Below are 26236 nucleotides of genomic sequence, written 5' to 3'. Positions count from 1 at the left end.
ATGTCTATTGGTTATTCCTGAGTAATAACACACACCACTGACATTTACACAATTTATGAATGCTCAATTTAAAAGAATCATAAGCTGTTCTGGTTGCCAACTCTGGTTTAAAAAGGTTAATTGCAAGCGTGATGGCAAGAAGAAAAATTAATCCTGAAAGATTCTTATATAACCTCTGTTGGGTGATTATTCTTCCCCTTTACAAAACAAGACAGATGATTACATAATCATTTTTGACATGTATTCAATTGAAAACTGAACAAAGACAATATTATTTAATGTTCATACTGATAAACTGTGTCGTTTCTTGTAATTATACACAGTACATATTTTCTTTTAACGGCACTCAGTAAGTGTTTAGAAACTGAGGACACTAAAAGTTTTGAGAGTAAAGTTTTTTCCAATTTTTACTTGATATACGACTTCAGTTGCTCAACAGTCCGGGGTCTCATAACGCGTCACACATTTTCAATGGGAGACAGGTCTGGACTGCTGACAGGTCAGTTTATTACCGGCACTCTTTTTTATCTTCTAAGGCATGCTGTTGTGGCATTGTCTTGCAGAAATAAGCAGGGACATCCCTGGAGACGTTGTCTAGATGGCAGCAAAACCTGTATGTACCCTTCAGCATAAATGGTGCCATCACAGGTAACAATTTTGGAAAGTAATTTTCCTCTTAAGCCCAGAGGACATGAGGTCCATGATTTCCAAAAACAATTGGAAATGCGGACTTGTCAGACCACGGCACACTTTTCAGGTTTGTGTCTGACCAAGTTGGTGGGATTTCTAGATGTTGTTGATATACGGCTTTCTCACTGCGCGCTAGTTTAAGCTAGCCTTGTAGATGCAGCAAAGAACTGTAGAAATGTAGTCCTTTATACAATGTTCTGCTAATACAATCATAGAATCATAGAATCATGTGGGTTTTTAATGCAGTGCTGCCTGAGGGATCAAAGGTCACCGACTCACAGTATTGGTTTTCAGCCTTGTCCCGCCTACATGCAGAGATGTATTCGAATTTTAGTTAATGATGTTATGGATTGGAGATGGTGAGAAATTGTATGTTGAGAAAAGTTGTTTTAAACTGTTGGATTATTTGCTCATGCAGTTTTTCACAAAGCGGTTAACGTGCCCCATCGAGGATGCCCTTTTCAGACCCAATCATTATACTATCACCTGTTACTAATTAACCTGTTAACCTTTGGAGTGTTCCAAACAGGTGTTTTTTTTTTTAGCTTTCCACAGCTTTTCCAGTCATTTAGTGCTCTGGGCCCAACTTTTTAGACATGTGTTGCTGGCTTAAAATTCAGAATAAGCATATATTTACAAGAGAAACATGCATGAAGGTGATCAGGTAAAGCATTAAATGTATTGATCTATGTACAATTTTCAATTGAATATATGTGGGGGAAAAATTGGCAAATAATCACATTCTGTTTATTTACAGTTTACACAGTGTCCCAGCATTTTTGTAACCCGAGTTATATGTTTGAATTCAATAGCAGCATACAAAAAAAGAAATCTCAACATTTCTCTGCATTTGCCAGTACATGTGTCTAACTGAAAGGTTTTCTCTCTAATGTACTGCAGTCCTCCCATGTTTGTGAAAGCAGCCTCCCCACTGTGTCACCTAGCCCTCCTGCTCTGCTCTATGAGACTATAAAGCACACCTTGGCAAATTACTCTGATGCAGGGCAAATGGTTGCGAACCAAGCAATTGCTACTTTCCCATTTTTCATACCAATCTTTTTGTCTCGAAGCATTAAAAGCTGAGAGAGCTCTGTCATTAGGTGCACTTTAGTGATGTAGCTAGATGCACTCAGTAGATGCCCACTGTCACAGTAAAGCACACATTATCTTGTATTATTGCTCTCTTTTATTGCTACTTTTCATTTAGCCACACAAATAATCCATAATATACACCATCAGCATAATGCTAGTTCATTTTTGAAATAACTAAACCTTGACAGCATTTTTAGAAGCTTATCAGTGTCTTGACAAAGTCTACTGCAGTTTATTAGTAGACCACAGAGGGGCACTGTGTAGCTGTATCCAGACTGATAACTTTATGAGACTTTTTCAGCACACTGTTTAATGATAGTAGCTACAAATTCATTTGCATCCTTCTCCTCGGTAGTGCCCTAATGGGACACCAGCGGGGCCCAGGGCGATGGGAAATAATGCATTTTTCCAAAAATTAAGGGTAAATAAACAAGCATGAGGACATGAAGAGGAAAATAATCTCTTTTACTACTAAAGAGCAGGAGAGGAGGGAGAGCAGAGGGCACATTTATTCCCCACCGATGGGCCCGCTGTGATGTGAATCAAATAGATGATGAGTCACTTGGGTAGATGTTATTGCTAGCAGCCGGTAATTCATCATCACAGCCTGCTCAGAATGAGTGGGATTGAGTGGGATCTAAGCTCTTGTACAAATCCACCATGATGCCAGTATCTTGTTCCAAGAAAATGAGATGGGGGATGCTATGATGCAAGAGCACCTCTCATGTTGCGTTCTTATACTACTCATATATGTGTGCTCTTGTAATGATTCATGGTGTGGTCTTTATATTGTGTTTTGTAGACTTCAGGGAGACGCCAAGTTCAAGCCCGTGAGAGAGAGGAAGCTGTTACAGCCAGACTGCTGAAAGCCGACAGGGAGAAATCCAAGGTGAATATATTAAGTCTCAAAGGAGTGTTTTGTATTAACCCTTGTTTCTCATTTTAATAAAAGTTCCCTGATCTCCTTAAAAGGCACATGTTTGCATAAAAAAGCCATCAAAATATATTTTCCGTCCCGATTAGAACTGCCAAATATCCATTCATTTTCAGAATTTTAACCCTTTGTATTTCAGTTAGTGTACATGCATGCAGTTTTTATGGAAAAAAAACAATCAACTCAAAATTGTATTAATTTATTAATTATATATACTAATGCTACAAGGGATTTCTTTTTTCATTGTAGTAATATGTCAGTGATTAGCAACAACAACGATTATTTATTTTCTTTTTTTGTGCAGTCATTTTTTTGAGTTAAATCATTATTTTATGCATACTAAATTCTCGGGAATTTTTATTTTAGTTTTTTCAGTCTTGGATATGTCAGGAATCAGCAACAACATTGATTCTGATAAAATGCATCGAACACTGTAGGGCGCCATAATACGCCTTTACAATTCAAAGTTTGGACGTTGTCTAAAACGTTAATAAAACAATGCGATAATTTGCTAAGTCTGTGACATATATTCAATGGAAAATTGTACAAAGACAGTATATTTTATGTTCAAACTGACAAACTTTTGACGTTGTAAACACCAAATCTAAATTCTGGATTTCATCCATTCTATTTTATTTACACTTTATGCAACGTCCCAACTTCTTTGGAAGTGGTGTTGTACAGCAGCATTAACTCTAGTGGAAACCAGGAAAGTAGAATTTGTTTGCCCCATAGGGCAACCATGAGAAAATGGCTCAATCTGATGGAAAATAAAAACTACAACTTTGAAGCCAGGGCTCTGGAATAAAAGCCTGATGTTACAGAATGCCTGACTTAATGCTGTGGCATTGGGATCAAAAACTGTTGTTTGAGTGAGAAGAGTCTGAGTGTCTGTATTTTGGACATACAGTTTATTATAGATTTGTCGCTCAAATTGTGCTATTTGCATTAAAGCAGCCTAAATGATCAAAAAAGAAAAAAGTACTTTTTTTTTTCCAGTGATGATTACAAAGATAAAAATTGATCATTTGTAAGTTAGTGCTATAAAAGTTTGCATTATAAAAGTTCCTGCCTGTTCCTGCATAATTTCTACAAAATTGGCAGCGGTAGTAGTTAGCATTCATTCCTTGCTTTGGCAGTTAGTATATCAAAACTTTTCAGCTGAAAACTAAACAGAGCCCCATCCTAATGCTTTCATAATAGCGCCTTAACTAAAAGTATGTACATTCTCAATGCTTAGATTGTATATATTCTGCATACCTAATTATATACTGCACTATAGGCAATGCTCATTCCCAACATTCAAACACATCGCACCAGGCTTCTGCTACCTCCACATCACTTTCCCAAACACTTCTTTATTATGTATTGTCCTGACATTGTTATTGTTATGCTTTTCCTTAGACGGAGCAGGAGCTGGAGAGAGCTAGAAGACTGCTTGAACAGTCTGAGGATAGCAGAGAGTCTCTTGTTCAACAGGTTTGTTTATGTCTCTGTGTACTGTACCTGGTTGTATATGCAGATGTACTGTAAACCTCAGGAGACAAAACAATAAGCAGTGCAGCGGTGTTCTCTTAGAGCATTTCAGTGTCGTTTTGCTCACTGTCAGTCAGATGTCTTTCTCTGTGTCTGCTTACACGGCTGATGATCCCCAGGTGGAGGACATGCGCGGTGAGCTGCTGAGGACAAGGAAGGAGAAGACTGAGCTTCAGAGGGCCCGGCTGGAGACTTCTCAGTCCATTGCTCAGCCACATGGCAGCCACGCTGACAGGGAGGAGGGAAGAGGAGGACAACGAGGGCCAGGTACTGAATTTAAATCTGGACTGGAGGTGAGGGAACAGAGCATAAACAGGAAGACAGAGGGGATTTAGATGCAGGTTTAAAGATCGCTATACTATGTAACCATAGAAGTAGCTGGCATTAGGCTGTAAAGGAAAGAAAATTGTGAGTAACTTAAGGAATAGTATAGAAAATCTTATCTCATCAGTGCCCCACTGCTATTTTATAATGGTATTGATTTTAGAGCATCATGGGGCTTCAAAAGGCAGTGAAGGTTTGAAAATTACAAAATCTTGTAAAATTGTCTGGAGCTCTATAGAAGCCCAATACCAAATAAGACTTTTCTGCTGATTTAGATTAGATTTGTTTAAAGTCCTCTCCACTCAGAATTGTGTTTTTCTCGTGTCCCCTCAAACGCCTGACCTTGACTACATTGACTTGTGTCTGTGCAAAGTTTGTCACTAGAGAGATCCCTGAAATCAAACATACGCTGGGCAAGCTAGATTTGGTATGTTACAAGTTCGAGAGAAGCAGTAAAAGGAACTTCAGCGCAGAGCAGACTTGTCAGTACAAAGAGGAAAATCACATGTTTCCCAACTGATAACGTTTTGTCAGCCACTGCCTGTTATACGCGAACAAACAAATAAAAAAGCTACATTTTCTATTTTGATATGTCTCCTCATCTGAGTGGGAGGCTCCGAAATCTATGGCGAAATCTTACCGATGTTTTCTTTAAAGCTAGCCATCTTGATGCACTCTGCTTTTCACTGGTCAACCAAGCACAAGCAGTGATGGTGGGCTGGCTTAATAATTATGTAGCTATCATTTTTGCCCTTTTGCAGGAGGTACATTGTCTATCTTGTGTTCCCTAATCCATCTACCACTTCAAGAACTTTGTCCCCATGTATTCTGCGCTTCTTGTAGAAATCAGTTCAGAACCATTTTGATTATGTGCCTATGTGTATAGATCGTTTCGACCTGGAAAAAGAAGTGGCAGAGCTGAGAACCCAACTACGCGCTGCTTCAGTCCAAAGTGAGGTTGAAGAACTGAAAAGGACTCTGGACCGCAAAGAGAAGGAGAGGGTCCAACTCAGCCTACAGCTGGAGGTGTGTATCAGAGAACTACCATAGACTGTATAAAAAGACATGGCCTCTGTGTCTGAAAAGTGAAGGCAAAGTGCCTTAAACCTGCATTATTTCTAATGGCCAGCAGGGGGAGACTCCACTTGATGCAAAAATAAGTCTGGTTGAACAGAAGTCTAAGATAATATGCTTCTTACTTGATTTAAGTGTAAAACAGTATACTTTAGGGCATGGCTACCTTGTGTATGTCTTCAGTTCTTAAAACTTCATCGTAACATTTTTGTATCTAAAAAATATCTTGGTCAGTGTTCGGTTAGACTAAGTCAGCTGTTAATTTTGAAAAATGATTGCCCATTGCTATTCAAGCAAGCTAGCTGATGACGTAGTGTCATTCTGGCTCCCAGTCCGCGCATGCACTGGTAGCAAACGAACAATATGGCAACGGCCATAAACCGAGCTGGTGGCGGCCAGAATGCAGAACTGAAGAGTCACAATACTTATGTCCATTATTTTTATACAGTCTATGACATAGATGATGATTGAACGATGGTTCATCCAATTGTCTAAGTCTGTGAGTAGAAGCTTGATCTTATTACACCTGTGGTTAAGAGAAAGCGTGGCATTGTCATTCCTCATCTATGTGGCTGTCTGTGCATTATACCCTAAAGAATAAATACACTGAGGATTGCTCAGCTTGAGTGCAAATGAACACAATAGAAGCATGTTTTTGACTTAACTCGTGTTGGCGTCTCCACCCTGAGCAGGGTTATTTCAGTTTGTCGGGTGCCTCTCATCCGTGGTCGCATCCTCCGCCAACTCCCTGCCACTTGATCCTCTTAAAATCGTCAGATGAAGTGACAGTTGGAATAGGAGATCAGAAGTCAACCAGCAGTCATTTATCCTTCTCATACTGGTGCGATGTGTCACTTCCATCACTGTAACAAGACATAAAAAAATCTAGACCTAAATTCCCTTGCTAAGCAGGGGTATTCAGGGCTATGGTGGGTATCAATAAAATGTAAGTAGAAATAGCTGCACTTAAAGCATTGGCACATTCCTCTAATCTCTGATGTTTCTTTCACTGAAAATGTGTTTAAACTCCCACGCTTCCCCTATTGCGGAGTAGGTGTTAAAAGATGAAGTGGGTGTTTGCATGTATCACCTGGGGCGTCTCTTATGGTTTTTATGTCTAGATCAAAATAGACATTGGAAATGTTTCATTTTAACGGTAAATGAGCAAAAACGAAGTATAATGAGGAGAATAGGGTGGAAGATTCAATTTCTCAGTCACTGAATTTACATACAGTCTAATAGGCCTATGACTAATCGGTGTATGACTAATTACTCCTAACTTGGCAGTCTTATTCAGTATAAATACCTAAATGGCGCCAGGCTAACCTTACCTGCTCTTTCTTAAGACTTCAGAACTTCAAAGTGATTGTGATTTTCTCGTGGATATGAAGTTAATCCAGTGCAACTCTCCTTTCAGACTACTTTTCAGACCAGTCTTGCAGATAATCCAATTGTAGGCAGCATGTAAACAGTCTCAACCTTCTTCGACCTTTCTGTCTTTGCCTTTTGTCCTCTTCTTTGCTTACTATATGCGCCCTTTACTGTTGATCTTTTCTTATATCTCTCATAGCTTTTTTTCTTGACTCTTTTTCCTCCCTTTTTCTATCTTCTGTCGCTCTAAACCAACCTGCACACTTCTATGCCTACCTTTCTGTCTTCTTCTTGCCATTAGCAGTACCCGTAGTCACACAAACACACACGTCCTTGACCTTTATCTTTTCTATATATCAGGAATTGTCATCAGACCTGGCGCGGCGGGAGCAACAGCAGCTACGAATGCTGGAGCAACTGAGGGAGATGCAGGTATTTTCATGTTGGTTATTGCGTTGCAGTGTGATTCATCAGCAGATAGACTATTTAAATCAAGGACTCGAAACAAAGGGATGCTTGTTCTAGTGGTTATTTAAATTGGAAGCATGCTGTGTGTAATACCTCATTCTAGGCCACAAGTTCACAAAATTAAGATATAAAGAAGCTGTAAACGCTGCAATAATGAGATCCTTCCGAGTAAGGTATTTTTAAATCCACCCCATAGTTAAAAAACACTGCTTCACATTATAAAGAATGAATATACACTTTATTTATACATTCATTCATCTTTTCAGAGCCGAGGGCAGGCAGAGAGGAGAGAGACGGAGGCATTACTCCAGGAGAGCACGAGGAGCAGAGATGAATTGAAGACCAGGGCCCAAGAGGCTGTGCGCCAGTGGAGGGCAAAGTGCAGGAGACTGCAGAAGGAGCTGGAGGAGGCGAGGGCCCAGGCTCAATACCATACCGACAAAGCCTCACAGGTCGGTTAAGGCAGATGCATTCATTACACGACTTTTGACACCACAGTCTGCAATAGCAGCTGCGGCTAAGTAACTGCTGATCTTTAGAATGTTGGCTGCGTTTCCACATTTAAAAAAAAAAAGTCCATTGAGTCTAGCTGGCTGAGCTGCACTATTTCAAGATATTTTTATTCATGAAAATATTCGAAGTAAGAAAAATTCTCATTACCATATGCTTAAAAGGAATGACAATCAGTTTAACCGTCTCAAGGAGTACTAGACAGCAATTTGTATAATGTCTTCTCTGGCATCTGAAGGTGCTTTCCAATGCTGGAAAAATAACCCTCAGATGTGAACAGCGATATAGTATAACAGAACAGTTAACAAGATAGTTTTAGGTGACCAAAATGTTCCAATCAAGTTTCATGAACTGAAAAACATGCTGCGGAAAGGTCAGAAAAGTTATGAAATAAAAACACACCGTCCAATCTGTCAATCACAGGGTAGCTGTGCCCCAAAGCATACCATTTTATCGTCTATTTTACTCTAAATGGGACCATCATTTTGAAAAATTAACATCATGTTGTATTGAAGACCCTGAAGACCAGCCATTTAGGCCATGAACTCATCAGGAAAATGTTTACTGAGGTAATGAATCAAGTGAGAAGTAGGATCATTTTTTAATAGACTTACCCAGTTGAGTTGAATTTTCTTTTAATCCTTCCCCTAAATGTATGCAAGTGCAGTACTAAATCTCTGAACTGTCTCAAAAACAACATTGGGATGCTCAGTCTTTGTTTATGGTAGGTTTAGTCTATTCAAGCTAAAACCACCTTGAGAAAGAATATATTGACAAAAAAATTGCTAAGGAAGTTTGTCTCAGATAAGCAGGGCAGATAAACATGTGGTATTCGATGGTGAAGCCTCCAAGCAGCCTGGACTCTTGTTATTGTTATTTTACATTAGTTAGAGATAAACTAGCTCTGTGTCTAAGCCCACAAGATAGCAATCAAATCGCTTAGTAATCAGCTGCTTTTTTTGTTCCTGTTGGTGGTATGGTGGTACTTTTTGGCTTATCTTTAAACAAAGTGAAAGCTCAGTTGTTGCATAGAATCCAGCAAAGGTTTCCCACACTGTTGTAAATCTCACTGCAGCTTATTGACAAGGTATCAGTTTGGGCTGGAGGAAATCTGCGGCTCAGATACAACAACTCTACCCATCAGCAGCTCTGTCTCAAACTCACCTTACAGTGGTGCTGCTGCTGCTACTGCTCAAGGCTGGGCTAGCAGCTCGCCAGCTGGCAGCATCGTCCACAAAAACTAACTGTCTTTGTTGGATTTTCTAAGCAGTGGACTCGAGCTCATGCATACCTGCTTTGACTTTGACAGTGTGTTCTAAAAAGTGGAGTAATCAATAATGTTTGTCCTGAAATGCATTTCCAAACTCTAGTAATAGACTGATTTGTAGTGACGCCCCAGGCAGCGTGAATATAACCAAACTTATTTCAGCCAAACGCTCCCTGAAGCTCTGCAACGCAGTGACGTCAGAATTCATCAGCGGGTGATGGAAGCAAACTAAGTTGCTACAACTTGCTGCAGGGATACACAGAATTTTGGAAAGTGTTGTGAACATGATGGAAACACAACATCAACAAAACAACGACAAAATCATTAATGTGAATACATTTGAGCCCATTTATCGTTATAAACCTACCCAAACTTCATATCAGAAACGTTCACATTTTTACCATGCAGGTCTTTTTTCAACTGTTTCAATTCCTTCAAATTTCGGTTGTCGATTAAAAACAAGTCAACCATTAAAATAATGACTTTTGCTTAAGCGATCAATAGATTACTTGGATGTCAATATTATTATTCTGTTCATGTCATCACACAACAATATGCATATCAGTGATATAGAGCGATCCATTTGGTGTCCACTTTCACAAACAGAATAAAGATTAAAAAGACAATGATTATTGAGACAACATGTAGTCAAGTATAGCAGTCAAACCAGTTTGTGATGGGGAGTAGCCTACAAAACGGGGTAAACAAACTCTGCTGTCAAGGTAACGTGTAGAAAAACATTAATTTCCATGTTCATCAGCCAATGTTATGCTATGGACATTATTCTGAAAATACATGTAGCTAGTTGGGAGAGTTATACTATAAAACAGAGGTGGGATCAAGTCATTGTTATGTCTCAAATCTTTTCCCTCTCATCCCAAGTCAAGATAGACAAGTCCAGAGGCAGGTCCCAAGTCCTGAACTTTGAAATTCAAGTCATAATGCGCTCTTCCTCGAATGTAATGCCATTAGAAATAGATTTGTTTGTTCATTTTAATGCATGCATTTTAAAATATTTACTATTCATTCTTCATGGTTTTCCCCCGCAACTTCAGTGGATGCTGATTCAAACAATAAAGGGAAATTAACTGACACATAGCACACTTTTTAAATAACATCATTTTATCATCTTTGGGTTCCTTAAGTTAAAGTTTCAGTCTAAGTGAAGTCACAAGTTATTGATGTTAAAGTCAAAATCAATTTGCAGTTCTTTTTGGTTTTGCCAAGTCAAGTCTAAAGTAATCAAATTAGTGACTCAAATTGGACTCAAGTTCATGTCATAAGACTGAAGTCCACACCTGCTATAAAACGTGCATATAAGCTCACTGTCTTTCCTCGAGAAATCCCCTGGGCCCTGGAGGCATTATAGGCTGATCATTATAAACTGGCCATTAAGCCTTGTATTCAAGGCCATTTAGACTCTATTCAGTCTAGTCATAGTCTTGCATAGCCAGACCTTTCTCCACAGCACATTTGGTGTGTAAAATTATCAATACATTTTTTCAAATTTTTATTTTTTATTTTTGTGCCTGGTGTGAAAAAGTGTTTTTAGCAGCTCAGATTTTAAACAGTGATCCTTCCTCCTTTGTTACATTACAGTATGGAGGACATACAAGTTTACATCTCAGCATTTTAGAAAATAAATCAACACGCTCCTATCACAGGGGAAATGGAGATGCTAAAATATTTATGACTTTCCTGCTCCAATTCTTCCATGTTCTTTCATAGTAGAAATTGGCTTGAAAATCAGCAAAAGCAGCACCTTCCGTACCTTTAGAGTATACTGATTGGAAAGACGAGATATAAATCCATACCCGTTGCAATCTAAATGGTATATCGCATACAGTCCTTTTATGATAAAGACAAGGAAACAAGTCTCAGTTTTAAAGGAAAGAATGAAGGGAAACAGTGTTTAGAACTAGAGAATACCTAAGAAACACTAATATAAGTAAAGAGAAATGTTCAGGGGATTTTTATCAGTGCTGCTATTTAACCCAAACAAAGCAAAAATGATTGAATACATATGCATGCACTTATCTGTTCATTTTAATTCATACTTTTTCTTTAGCATAGATGATTTTGTATGAAAGTCAGATTAAAACTCTTGAATAATGTATTTTAAATTAACTTAACAATGATAAAACTAAATATAGAAGCCTTAGCACCTTTGTAAGGTATGTTACAGCGGTTGTGCTTAGTTGAATAATTAACAGCTGACAATTATTATTAGCTTGAAAGTCACCTCCCAGTGATTTCCATTCCATTTGAACTGAGTGAGTCACCTCCAAACTCACAGTCAGCATCCTCGTGCCTCACAGAGAGACGGACAGACAGACTCCCACCTGGCATACTCGACGTGACGCGAATTAATTACAAAATCATTTCTGCCCCCTTAATGAATTAGGGGAGAGAATCAAGTGCTCAATTAAATGATTAGCTTCTGAGCTACAGCAAAGTCTTTGCAAATTCCAGTCAAAGCCAGAGTATTAGAAGCAATCTGCCTTGAACAGACCTGACCATTGTCCCTTATCAGGGAGCTGAGTGCTAGCATTTTCCTATCAGTGCAAGAGCTGGTACTGCATATGTTTCTCTGCCTCTGTCTCTCTGTCACTCTTTCTCTTGCTCTCATCATTATTGTTAGAACTCCTTTTTGTACACCATCTCCCGCCTCCTCTTCATTTGTCATTCTTCATTTCCCTTCTTCTCTCTTTCCTCTCTCCCCCCCACTCTCTCTCCTTCTCTTTTGCTCCTGCTCTCTCTTTCTCCCTTCAGGCAGCCAGGGAAAAGGAGAGCTCTCAGGCCCAGCTGAAGGCGCTGAGCCAGCAGACTGAGGCGGCCCGCAGAGAGCTCGCTGAAATCCTAGGCCGCCTGGCCCAGCGTGAAGAAGAGCTCCACCGCAAGGACGTAGAACTGTCTGAGACCCGCCAGCGCCAGTTGTCACTGGAGCAGGAAATCCGGGAGGTACGGGGTTGAGCATCCAGAAATGTAAAATAACTCTCAACTCACTAGGGACACAAATCATTATATTTTATTTATTTTACTAGGAATTAACAGATCTCTTGTATAAAATACCAATTGTATTTATTAGGAGTCTTTCCAAGTCAACACATATAGTCAAATACCTGTAATGAGGCGGGTCTCACTCGCCGAAACGCCCCTATTTTGAATATGAGCCATCTGGAGTGGTCTTTTGATGGGACTTTTTTTGGCCCTGTTTTTCTCCCCTGAAAAAAGCCTGGTTGCTGATTGGATAGAACGCTAAGCAGGATGTGACGTAGTACTCCACGCCACAACACCATGCGCCATTTGTAAAAGCCGGCGAAGCAGTGTTGCTATCAGCTGCTGACGTTGTGCACAGTTACCGACGGTGGCCACAGTTGCGTCTATTGTGTTTAATCTGTTGCGTATGTGAACATGGATCACAGTCGAAACTGTCGCTAAGTGGTTACGTCACGATCGAAAACCATACGTCACCTCCGGAGTCTCGTAAATCCCTCTGGGGGCCTTTTTGTAATGGAGACACGCAGAGTGAGTGGACATTTGAGAGGGTGTGGCCTGACACTTTCCCGGTGGCCACTCTTCCCCCTAAAGGAAACAGGGCTATTGCCTATCATGATTTCAACATTAAAATCATATTTAAGGCTCTTTGGTTTACTTTCCCCCCATTTTCTCAAAAACTATTGGTCTAAAAGACTGTTCAATGCTAGTACAAGCAATTAGCTTGTAACTGAGCATTTGCTATGCAAACAATAATGTAGATTAACGGTGTTCATCGTAGGGGTGTGCCATATCGTATCGTTCACCATTATACCTTTTCATGGGTAAAAAAAAATGCATATCACGATATTGGCAACATGCCCTACTTCTTGACATAGTGGCAAGGATTTCCTATTAATTACCTAGACCTTGGCGGCCCGCCAGGGTCTCTTGCGCTGCGCTAACGTCACATTTCAAGCTACTGAAAGTATATCTACACTTTTCATAACATAGTTATTTTGCGTTGTGTCTCTGCTCAGCAGTGTCTGTCACCCGTCAGTCAGTCAAAACGCCGACCCACCCCTCTGTCCTCCTCCGAGACATGCGCACGCATTCACACACAAGCACTGAATATACCGAGCTGCCCTCCCACTGCGCTTCAAAACAAGCACCTACCTGTCTGTAATGTATCAGTTGCGTCCCCACTCGCTCTCTCTGTGCGTCTGTGTGTGCGTGAGCCGATCTAAATACTATCAACCTGTCCTGTCAGAGGTCCAAACGGTCCAAACACACTGTTGCATTCTGCCGTTCGTTAGCCGCGAGCTAACATTAGCTAACAATTAAAGTTGTTTTAATCACAAAAAGCGACTATTACTTCCTGTCGCTATACAAATGCAGCTTTCAAAATAAGAGCACAGAATCCACCACAGAAATTACAAGAAGACTGTCAAAATAAGATGGCTTAAATAAAACATAGAAGAACCCTTATTCTCCTTTTCAATAATTAATAAAAAATAGGCAATGATGTGTTTGTGAGGTGTTTGCTCCCATTTAGCTCTCAAAGTGGACGAGATTGATCACATTGTACTATAAAATGTACAAAATTTTCTCCCAGGGGGCCCCCAGACCCCCTAGAAGGTTATTGTTTATTATTATTTGCCAATACTCAAGTAAGTAATTTTTTTGTATTTGGCAACTGTTGAGATTTGCAATTTACACTACATTTAGATTTATGATTGATTTTTATTTTGTTGTACAATTTTTATTTATTGATACAGACTAAAAAATAATTTTCTATATATTTTTCAGTATTTTTTAATATCGTCAAGAATATCGTTATCGCGAAAATACTCTGAAATATCGTGATAATCTTTTAGGGCCATATCGCCCACCCCTAGTTCATCGCTTTTCACCCCTCCAGCACACATCAGTGAACAATCTTTTGTTGTTAAGAGTAAGACAAGCATGTTTGTGTGCTCATTCTCCAGGGGAATGCTAGCCATCATACTTAGCAAGGTGCATCCATAATTCAGGTTAACTGTGGCATTAATTAGGATGCTAAGTTCGGCCAGCAAAAAACAGGCTTGAAACTAAATGCACTTACTGAAAAAAAATAGTATCGCTAAATCAGACAACTTTATGTGACCAAAATGTTACAAATAGCTTTCATGATGTAAAATCATGCTGTAAAAGGCACAATGTTTAAGACGTTATAGACAAGACCCAAAAACGTCGGGTTACTTAACGTAATCCCTGGTTCTTTGATAACAGAGTGAGGTGTTTCACTATGGGAATCGCTTAATGCGTGACCAACTACGGAAGCTCCAATGACACCACGTCTGTCTTTTGACAGACAGGTCGACCCGTGGGGAGGGCCCCGCCCTCCTTTATTATAAGGGTCGACTGCACTGACCAGGTCATTCTTAAACGGTTTCTTCCCTTACCGGGCAAGGAGGGAAGTGTTGGTGAAACACCTCACTCTGTTATCAAAGAACCAGGGATTACGTTAAGTAACCCGACGTTCTTTTTCTAACTTCGTTCGGTGTTTCACTATGGGAGATATAGCCCACTCCCGGATTGCCTACTCTCCCAAAGCCATATGGCATCCTTAAACCTAGTCCATGACTAAACAGTCCCTGGAGTCCCTGTCTCCAGTACTGCATGAGCTAAGGATGGACCTGAAACATCCAACCTGTAAAACCTTACAAATGTGTGCGGTGTAGCCCAGCTTGCCGCGGCACAAATGTCCTCCACTAGAACTCCTTTAAACAGGGCCCATGATGTAGCCATGGCCCTAGTGGAGTGAGCCTTTAAATCTAAAGGAGGCTGCAGGCCTTTACACCTGTAAGCTAGCCCTATTGCCTCCACAAGCCAGTGGGACAGCCTCTGGCGAGACAGAGCTTTCCCCTTGAACTGTTTAGCCCAAGACACAAACAGCTGGTCGTTTCTCCTGAAACTTGCTGTCCTGTTTACATAAACGTGCAATGCCCTCACTGGGCATAAAGCATTTAACCTCTGCTCCTCAGCTGATGAAAACGGAGGAGGGTGAAAAGCCCTCAGCTCGACTGTGGGGCATCTATACGCAGACTCCACAACCTTAGGAACAAAGGTCGGGTTGGGCCGTAGACATACTTTTGAGAGCCCAGGGCCAAACTGCATGCATGCTGGGCGAGTGGACAGAGCATGTAAATCACTCACCCGCTTGGCTGTAGTCAGAGCCAAGAGCAATGCCGTTTTGAGTGAGAGAAACTTCAAACCCACACCCTCCAAAGGTTCAAATGGGTGTTGTGAGAGGGCGTCTAACACCACTGACAAATCCCATAAAGGTACCAGGGACCTAGAGACTGGGAGTTTACGACGTACACCATTCATAAAGCGACACACCAAAGGGTGTTGCCCTGCTGGTTTGTCACCCAGCCCTACGTGGCATGCTGAAATGGCAGCCAGGTAAACCTTAATTGTGGAAAAAGCCTTTCCCCTGTCCAACAGATCCTGAAGAAAACAGAGGATATCCACAACCGAACATTGAAAAGAGACAATATGTCGCACCTCACACCACTCCTCAAACACTCGCCATTTACAGCTGTATAATGAGCGAGTAGAGGGGGCTCTCGCACACTGAATAGTGTCGATCACACCGGGGGGCAAACCAACTGCGTTTAAATTCAGCCTTTCACGGGCCAGGCCCATAGTGCTACCTGTTCTGGATGAGGGTGGTAAATCTCCCCTCGAGCCTGAGACAGCAGATCCCTTCGCAGCGGGAGGGGCCATGGTTGGCCCGAAAGCAATTGCACTATTTCCGCCACCCAATGCTTGGATGGCCATCGTGGGGCTATTAGAATCAGTGACAGGCCCCGCTTCCTCACTCTGGAAAGAGTGGGGGAGATTAGGCTGAGAGGAGGGAAGGCATACAGCAGAACGTTCGGCCATGGGTGGGCCAGAGCGTCTAACCCCAACGGTGCGTTTACGTCCGCCAGGGAGAAGTACAGGGGGCACTGCGTGTTTTCCTGCGATGCGAAGAGATCTACGGCAGCCTGCCCAAATCTCTGCCACACCTGTGCCACTACCTGTGGGTGAAGCTTCCATTCCCCGAATAGAGGATTTCCTCTTGACAGAAGATCTGCTCCTATGTTCAAGACTCCTGGCACGTGCGTCGCTCGTAGCGACCCCAGCCGGTCGCTGGACCACAACATTATTTTTCGTGCCAGACTGTGTAGCTGCAGGGAGCGTGTGCCGCCCTGCCGATTTATGTATGCTACCACTGTGGAGTTGTCTGACTTTAGCAGAACATGTTTCCCCCTGAGGAATGGAAGAAAGTGTTTCAGAGCTAAAAACACTGCCATCAACTCCAGATAATTTATGTGAGCATGACCCAGCTCCACCGACCAAATGCCGTTCACTGCTCTGCCCCCGAAGGTCGCTCCCCATCCCTTTAAGGAAGCGTCCGTCGTCATGACAACCCTCTCCGCTACTGCCCCCAGGCGCACACCCTGAGAGAAAATAGCCGGGTCCCGCCACTGACGGAGAGCCGCCATACACTCCGGTGATACCGTCACCAAACGACGGAGATGACGGCGGGGGCATAGTTTTAATGATGCCACCCATCTCTGTACATCCCTCATCATAAGGAGCCCGAGCCTCACCACTGATATAACTGACGCCATCAGACCCAAGAGTCGTAGACAGAGTCTGAACGGCACCGCGGCTTTCAGTTGGAAGCGCGCCAGGCACTGTCTGAATGACGTTATTCTCTCCTCCGAGAGACTGACACAATATCTGAGGGAGTTTAAACTCAGACCCAGGTAGACAGTGCATTGAGTGGGCTGTAATCGGCTCTTGGACCAATTTATTCTGAAACCCAGGCCCGTGAGGTGGGACATTAACTTCTCCGCATCTTTGATTGCCTGTTCTTGTGAATGAGAGCATATCAGGTAATCGTCTATGTACGAAAATACTCTGATGCCGCTGCTTCTTAACGTGCTGGGACTGCTGGAAGGAGCTGTTTAGCCGGAGGCTGGGCTGGAGGAAGCCTTTTACCATCGTATAGGTCCCTCACCGTCCCCTCCGTGCCCTGGGCCGCTGGCCATGGGATGTTTAGCTTGGCAGCGGCACGCTTGCAAACCTCATACAAGTTGTTATCGACCGGTGAGGCCGCATCAGCACTGCTGGGGGGTCTGGATTCTAGAGTGGGGAAGGTGGAATCCTCCTCCCCTTCCTCCATATCATCCATATCGAGGATGTCAGAACTGGCATCGCCGTCTGCATCGTCGCTCCCCGCTAAGAGACCTTCGAACAGCGGAGGCATGTCCAGTGGCTCTAGCTCGTCCATCGCGTCGGCCCAGCTCGTCGAGACTGGCCGCTGATGGGCAGTGGGGTTTGCTCTTGCCTCGGTGGTTTTAGCCAGGCATGGGTCCTGGCTGTTAACGTTAGCCACCGCAACCCTCAGTCTCCTCTCTAGTATTTTTTCAGTCATGGTGGCGCAGTGAGCGCAGACCTGCGGGTCAGCTAGTGAAGCCTGGGCGTGTTTAGCGCCCATGCACACTATACATAGCGGGTGTGGATCCCTGCCCGAAATGATGGCTCCGCATGACGCAGGGCAAGGCCGGGACGCACCCCCCGCTTCCTTGGGCTCGGACCCTTTGGCGGGGGTCGCGGGCACAGACATGATGACTAGCGAAGTAGAAAGAAGCTAGGCTGTTAACCTAGATATCTTGCAAGAAAAAACAAGACTCGTCGTAACACGTTAGTCTTGTAACAGAGCACCGGCTATAGCTAGTGTAACCTTACTACAATCCGTGCCCTGTGGAGGATAGCCCGCCGTTACGCGATGGCTATGCGTAGGGAGTCTGGTTAGCCACCAGCTAATGTTTAGCTAACCCGACCGGGCTCGCCTGAAGCTATCGCCCTAAATAATCGCTTGCTGCTCGGTAAACAAATACCAAGTCGCTCGCGAGAATAGCTCGCCACAACGCGGTCGCTATTCCAATAAAGCTTAAACTCACTTTATTTCAATGACGAAAATTTTCAGCACAGTCCAGAGTCGTAATCGGAACCGCGCTAGGCGACGTAGCTCCTTGACGGGACGTCTGATAGCAGTTAAGCAAGTCCGACTCGTCCGGATGCGCTGAAGGAGCTTAAATGTAGATTATTCCGCATGGGAAGAAAGCGAGAATGACCTGGTCAGTGCAGTCGACCCTTATAATAAAGGAGGGCGGGGCCCTCCCCACGGGTCGACCTGTCTGTCAAAAGACAGACGTGGTGTCATTGGAGCTTCCGTAGTTGGTCACGCATTAAGCGATTCCCATAGTGAAACACCGAACGAAGTTAGAAAAAGAACAAGTTCACGACTAGTTAAATGTACACAGTGCCATGGATACAAATTGCTACGGCTTTATCCTGATTGACAGGTCTCTTCGCTAGCAACTTGTCAATCACAAGGTATCCATGCCCTAAGCACACCCTGCTTCATCATCTATTTTACTCAATAGGATAATCATTTGCAAAATAATCATGCTGTAAGACTTGATACTAACAAGTGATATCATTAATTTATTAAACATGTTTACTGAGGTAATTATTCAAGTGAGAAGTCTGACTTATTTTTGCAGCCAGTGGACTCGCCCCCCTGCTGGTCATTAGAAAGAAGATTTAAGGCACTTCAGCATTGGCTTCACTTTCCAGATACATCAACAACTAAACATGCTTTGGTTTGAGATCAGTTTAACTCCCCTATTCAAAAATGACAGCTGTTAGCACTCAGATTGACTCAGACAGTATCACACTTCCACCATGAAGTGTGCTGTTTGGGTGTCATTAATGATGACAACTTCAGTAGTCAGCAAGCATTGAAGTTGTGCCACTGTGGACATGTATCAATTCTCTTTTCTGACATGCTTGTTTACTGTTCACAAGCACATTAGCTTTCTTGTAGAAATCCCAGTTTAACCACAGACATGGCTGAAATTTTGATTTAATTCTGTTGGCAGACCAATTTGTCATGTTCAGTTTGAGGTGTTAAGATGAAAAAAATGAATTAAACCTCAACTAAATAGTCATTAGAAGGGCTTTGATCAGATTCTAACAGATCCTAACCCTAGGTGAAGGAAGCCTCAGCTGCCCTGGAGGAGGAGACTCATCGTGTGGCTGCTGTCCAGGCAAGACTGAAGGAAGAGAACCAGAGGCTGGAAGAACGAGCTGACACCCAAGCCCGTCGAAGTCTGAGAGACCAGGACACGCACGCCGAGCTCCAGGCCTCCCTTAAGCAGATGACCTCAGCCCATGCTCACCTAGTCCAGCGATTGGCTGAGGAGGAGAACTCTAAGAAGGAGCTCCAGAAAAGCTCCTTGGAGCTCCAGGCCAAGCTGACAGCAGCACAGAAGGAGCGTGCTGCACTGGGGCAGCAGCTGCAGCTGGAGAGAGAGGTGCATCAGAAAGAACTGGACAACACCAAGGCGATGATGGAGGACAGCAGGACAAAGAAGTATCGTGAAGTGCAGGACCTGCTCAAGCTCTGCCGCCAGGAGCGGGATGAAATGCAGGCAGACCTGAAGGAGGTTAAGGTAAACCCTTTGTATAGATATGCATAAAGTATTCTAAAAAGGAAATGTTCAGTTAAAGAAAGGGTTTGACATTTTGGGAAATATACAGACACCATTTAAATACATATATATTTTTTTTATAGAGTTTGATGGTCTTTCTTAGTTGTGTATAGTTAATGTGTAGCTAGAGCCAGCTGCTTTTTTTTTTTAAACTTAGCATTAAAACTGGTATAACGTCAGGTTACTTAACGTAATCCCTGGTTCTTTGATCACAGAGTGAGGTGTTTCACTATGGGAATCGGTCAGTGAGGTTGGTCACGCATTGAGCGATTCCCATAGTGAAACACAAACGAAGTTAGAAAAATAACCTAGCTTGACTCGAACCAGAGGTAAATTCAAAGGCAGCCACTGGTTCCTACCAAGAAATAATCTGCCCCAAAGTCACTTTGGCTATTGTATGGATTGAAAAAAAATTTGACGCAACTTGTTCAATGATAAGCGTTAAAAGTGCTGGTAAGCAGATATTGCAGCGTTCAAATTACATTAGAACCAGGAAGGGCCTAGGTCCACCAAAATAAGCTTGCGTCCCTCTAGAAGCAACAAACTTTTGAGAAAACTGATAAATAACCATCAGTATTTCTTATGCTGCAATAAATAATACAATACATGCATAAAGTCTGATTAAAATATATGTCCTATCATCAGTAATAAAACATGTGTCTGCACAAATCTGGACAGGCTCAGGGTTATTTTATAGATTGTTTGGCCTCCAGATTTGCTGTTTGCATTTCCTTCAAGAACCGCTCATCCAAACATCGTCACAATCAACATTCTGCTTCCCTGGGTCCCGATTAATACACCTGCGTTAAGCATAAGCAGCTTATTTAGGGATTAATTTGATGGAACAAAAGCACTCATTCCAAAAGTTGCATCACTGATGATTGAAATGTTTGCTACAGTGTAACAACTCCACTCTCTTTCTTCACCTGTCCTTGAATGTGCTACAGCAAGGGACGGAGAGCAAGCTGTACCCAGCATTCCGTTTAACAGTTAAAAGGGTTTTCCTTTTTTATAAATTATAGAATGTGCACATAATGTACTATTAATACATTTTCCTGAAAATCTCAAGAGGTTCAAAGCTTCTGAAACTTCCTTCGGTCCTCAGCAGTGCACCCACCAAGTGAGAATCATTCAATCAATTTGATCAGATGAACCGCTGCCAAGGACTTACAGTTTGCATTTTACTTAGATGGTTTTGTATGCTTATGCCCTTCTCCATTGTACACTTTTACACAGTGGCTGGAGGAAATAAGTTTTTATTTCCATACAATGACGAATTAGTGATATAGAAACTGGACACAATTTTTCACTAAGCGTAGAGTTGATATTTCTTTGTAATATTTGTTATTGGAGGTGAGAGTAGCCTAATAAAGTCTCTCTCTCCCCTCCCGAAGCTGGTTGAAACTTTCAAATTTCAACAAGCTCTGCCAGCCTAGAGCTCTCCAGCAAAAGTCCACATGAACTACCCATGCTGCAGTGAGGCAGCTGGTCAAAAGCCTCCTTGAAATAGACCTCGACTACGTTATTGTGGAAATTAAAACTTTGTTTGCGTATTGAACCAGATTTTATGAAAATATGCGTTTATTATTATTTTATTGCTTTTTTTTGCTATTAGCTACCATGACCAAGACCATTACTATATAGTTTTATATGATTGGTGTAGCTAGCTAGTCACCCAAAGTCTCATTTGATTGGATTATTTTTTGTAAACACCCCTGAGTGCATGATAAGTCATGAAACATTAAGATCTGTTTTACTTGATTTTTACTGGAACAGAAAAGACAGGATTTCTAATATAAACATACATCTGACTTTTTGACATACATTTGGCATATATAAAGAGATTAATGTACAATTAACACAGGGAATAAGGATTAAAACTGGGAAAATGTATTTTTATTTCACCTGGGGTTTCAAACATACCTAGAGGCCCTTTAAAATGCAGTGCTGAGCTCTTGATTATGTATCAAATGCGACCAAATCAGATGATGTCAGAGATGTCAAGGTCATGAGCCAAACAAAGACTTTTTTTTTTCTTCTTTGCACCTAGGCATGGATCACAGAGCACCACAATCTAATTGACATTTAGACTATCATTGGCACACACTTCAAATTCAGCACAGGGTAACATGCCTCAGCCACTAAACATCTGGCATATTTCCGACTCAGCGAGACACAGACAAAATCCTCATTTAGAGTAATTTTCTTCATTGGCCGGGGCCCTGTCCTCTGAGTATGGGTGAATCGAGGATAGCTGAGCTCTTAATGGTGTGTGGTGCCCCGTGGATCCTCATGGCCATTCCAAAGCTCCAAGCGTGAATATTTAAAAACCCCGATATCAGACCTCAGAAGTCTCATCAAGGCAGTGCTGGAGATAGGGGACTCCACTTGACTTACTCCCCCAGTGCCCTACCCGCCTCCCTCCTTTCCGTATCTCCAATGATGAGCCCTCATGGGTACATTGTTTCTTAAGGGGCATGGTCCTCACTGATATGGTTGAGTTTAGCCCATTAGCGGTGCTGAATGGCATTAATATCTGACATAGCTCATTGTAATGGTGTCATTCCCGAGCGCGGTAAGGACAAGGGCGTTTGCTCAAATGTTTTAAAGTACTAGCCTACGGGTGCTGCAGATGTCCCTAAGAAGCCCACCCAATATTCACATAGCATAGCCAAAGGCCTGTATTAAGATTTTGATACAGTCAACTGTCAGAAAAAGCTTAAAATATTCTTATTTTCATGTCCTTGTCCCCTCACTCTTGATTTCTCCTCCACCCTGTCTTCCCTTTCGTTATCTCTCTCTGTCTTAATCCCTCTCTTACTGCCTGCCTCCAGTTCTAATTTTGCATTTTCCATCTGTTTTCCCCTATTCTCACTTCTTTTTTTTCTTTTTTTTTCTTTGTTTGTGTCACTCCCAATCCTCAGTTATTGTTGTTCATTCCACTCTACTATATCTTCAGCTGTGTGTGATAATGTAATCACTGTAGATAGAAAGCTTATGTCTGAAGCTGGATTTTCCTTTGCAAGCTTCAGCTGGACTGAGACATGAATTAAGGACTTAGACCATGATTTCAGAGTCTTGGCAATGGCATTTACCCATTCTCTTGACCCATTACATGATGTTCTCTGTTTGTGCAGCGCAGAATGTCATGTCAGACCTTATTGTGAATTCACCCTGTACCTGTCAGACGTGACTTAAGATCTTTTACAGATTTATAGGGTCCACTGGCAAATTGGTCATGCTGTATATATGATCCAAAAGCAATATTATTTCAATGAAATGTCAACTTTGAAAACTAATTTAGAGGGATTCATGAAATATAAAGATACCAATAAATTATCAGCTGATTGTGGGAAATGTATAATATGTATTATTCTGATAATTTAATTATAGTCCATAAATTATCTACTGATAATAAGAAGCCAAATTGTTTTCATTAACTTGAAATAACTAAAAACGACCACACCTGTTATATATTATTTCAAGTTCAAGGTCTGAGCAATGAACACTGAAGGTGAAACTGATTACAATGATGGCATTACTCTGTATTTTGTTATTGTTTTGATTGAGAGACCTCATAGCAGCAGAGAATTACACATTATATGTATAACAAGCACAGCATCTACACAAGAAGCTAGTGGGCCTGTAGGTAGGTAGTTATCATATAAAAAAATCCCTATCTGCAGCCCTACTTAATTGCACTGCGTAATCACACTCCCAGTATATTCAAGAGCTTGAAAATCACAGAAATAAAAACTGCAACCTGCTTTAAGTTGATATTTTTGCAGCAGTCCTTATTATCTCAAATGATTGCCTGTGTACCATGCCCATGTTAAGCACACCCCTTCTCTACCAGGCAGATGCAGCGTCAGACAAGGAGCTGTGTGGGGCGCTGCGCTTCAAGTTGGACAGGATGAAGGATGAGTGTGATAAGCTGGCAGCACAGCTGAGCACAAAAGACGAGGCGCATACACTTCTCCACAGAAAGTACCAGCTACTCAAACAGGAACTGGATGACAAAGTAAGCCCTCCCTCCTTTGCCAAGTTTTTTCAAAAGTGGTGACTAATATCAAATGACTTGGAACTTCCAATAAACGAGGGGTATCTGTTGTCTCTTCAGTGAAAAATGTCTATCCTCAGCAGAAGGTTTAAAATATTTGGGCTGATTCTAATGAATCGTGACAGATGAAGTCCAAGGACATTAAAAGGAAAGACATTTGAATGACTGTACAGACATGAGTGCCATCAGCAGCCATTAAATATTCCAGTTTTGATAGAACTATGCTCTTCACTGAATCTGCAGGCTTCATATTATAACTTTGACAACTTATTTGATAACTTTTATACAGAGCCTGACTGATTAATGATTTTAGTGGGGAAACATTTTCTTATCTCGTATCCAATATAGTAATTTTTGAGCTAGGATAAAAAATAAGCCTTTTCTGTGTGGATTGCCACCGATATTACAATTGGGCGATATTCCAGAGGCTGCTTTCTTGAACAAGAATTAATAAATATTAAATTAAATGCAGTGTATTACATTGTCAACCAATTTCTAGAAATTAAAAATAAAGACTAAATAAAACTAAAATAAATTCTATAATAAAACTACATGTACAGTATATTTTGTTGATTATCCAAATAAAGAATAAATACAAATAGAATAAATAGCTAACCATTTCCCAGAGCATCGATTTCTGCATTGTATGTTATGTAAAAAATATTTAATATCTGGACATATTGGACAACTTATGTATATATATACATATATGCTGATACTAATATGTCTTTGATAGTCTAATATTGGCAGCCCGATATATTGGTTGGCTCTCCTCTTATATAGCACACAAGGGGGCAACAACAAAAGCACAAACGTTAACCTACAAGAACATTACTTTCCTTCCTTCCTTCCTGCCATTAAGATCAAGGATATCTGGTAAGGTCACATGATGATATAAACCTGAGAATGGTTCGAAAGGTTAAGTGGTGCCAAATCAGCACTATTTTTAAAGAGGCTTTATCAATACATCCTCAGGTGTTTTACAACAGCAGATGAAGTATTGAACCCCTATTCACTTGTCTGACAGGTCCCTGATCAGTTGTATGGGGCTCTTTGGGGATCCATGTATTGATCTGTATGGCTGAATAGAGAAAAAGGGGCTCTTATTAATGTAACATGGGTGGTTTATTATCCCAGGGACAGGATAATGATCCACGGTCCCTGGGCAGCACTGATCAGTTGGTTCCTGTGCCTCGAACATATCGATCACCTGTGTCCTGGTAGGGACCCTGAAACTATTGACAGCGCGGGCCAGAGTAGGGAACTTAACTAGGTCTGATTGTGTGAGAGGAATCTGAATGGCTCTATAAAGTACTAGGATTGATCTGTTCATAAGCAAACCTGGATTTCTCTATTCATCTTCAGAAAATCTACTTTAATTAATGTCTTTATACTGTCTTGTAAGATTCAAATGACATTACTAACAGCACCAGGCAGTGAGCGCTAATTTAAATACCCAATACCGCACTCAGCTCTCTGCCATCCTCCACAGGTCAGGTCAGGTGAGCGGAGACGTGCCTCAGAGACGGAGCTCGTTAAGCTGGAGGAGAAGGTGCTGCGGATGGAAGCAGATCAAGAAGCAGTCCTTACTTCCATTGGTGAGGAACTAGATTCAGCTTGTCGGAGTCTGGCAAGGAACGGTGAAGACAAACTACAGGTATTTATTTAATTACACTGTATTTAATCCAAGAGTGTTCCCGATTGATCTGACACTGATTGTTATCGGCCAATATTCGTTCTAAATGGTTCGATCGGTGTCTCTTTAAAGGCCAATCGGATGTTGCAAACACACCAGACGATTTCTTTATGTTTCTGTACCCGTCTGGCAGTTCTTTCATGTGTCTGAAAAAGACCAAAAACTTGCAGTTTGCAAGGTGTTCTTTTTGTTTGGGCTTGACATTATGGCTCATTTTCTGTGGGACATGTGGATTTTTTTGTAGGGAAAGTGGGAGAGAAATTTACTCGCCCCACCTGAAGACCAGAAGTGCTGTGGTACCCAATATAAGAAATGTTATGCTTGTTTGTGGAGTTTAGCCGTAAATATTTTTACAGCTATATCTTTTTACTCACATTGTATGGAACGTTTTGCTATCTTTTTTGAACCTCCGGAGCTGAAAAGTGAAGCGTGAAAAGTGTGGAAATGTCTACTTGAGGCTGATTCTAAAAGGGAGTCAGTCCTCATAGACACTCATATTGAAATGACCAACTTTACAGAATATAAACTTGGTTACAGTCTCCCACAAAAATCCCCTAGTCTCTACAAAAAATCCCTCTCGTTCTGACAACTGTAAAGGGGTCCAGTTTATTTTTAATTTATCTGTTTTGATTAGCAACAG

The 26236-nt window shown here is 41.7% G+C and overlaps 1 protein-coding gene across 1 annotated transcript in view; it reads left to right on the top strand.

Annotated features, from left to right (window-relative positions):
• Positions 1–26236, top strand: part of LOC131990623 (centrosomal protein of 128 kDa-like) — a 62734-nt gene that overhangs the window by 11281 nt on the left and 25217 nt on the right. Inside the window, exons 8-17 of the mRNA XM_059355701.1 lie at positions 2585–2671; positions 4121–4195; positions 4372–4519; positions 5463–5602; positions 7382–7453; positions 7756–7941; positions 12039–12227; positions 19340–19801; positions 23697–23861; positions 25393–25557. Of these exons, the coding sequence (XP_059211684.1) occupies positions 2585–2671; positions 4121–4195; positions 4372–4519; positions 5463–5602; positions 7382–7453; positions 7756–7941; positions 12039–12227; positions 19340–19801; positions 23697–23861; positions 25393–25557 (1689 nt within the window). The remainder of the gene's footprint in view (positions 1–2584; positions 2672–4120; positions 4196–4371; positions 4520–5462; positions 5603–7381; positions 7454–7755; positions 7942–12038; positions 12228–19339; positions 19802–23696; positions 23862–25392; positions 25558–26236) is intronic.

The sequence above is a fragment of the Centropristis striata genome, chromosome 18 (assembly GCF_030273125.1).
Source record: "Centropristis striata isolate RG_2023a ecotype Rhode Island chromosome 18, C.striata_1.0, whole genome shotgun sequence".
Lineage (NCBI taxonomy): Eukaryota > Metazoa > Chordata > Actinopteri > Perciformes > Serranidae > Centropristis > Centropristis striata.
The sequence above is the reverse complement of the archived record's forward strand: the minus strand, read 5'-3'. Positions and strand labels throughout refer to the sequence as shown.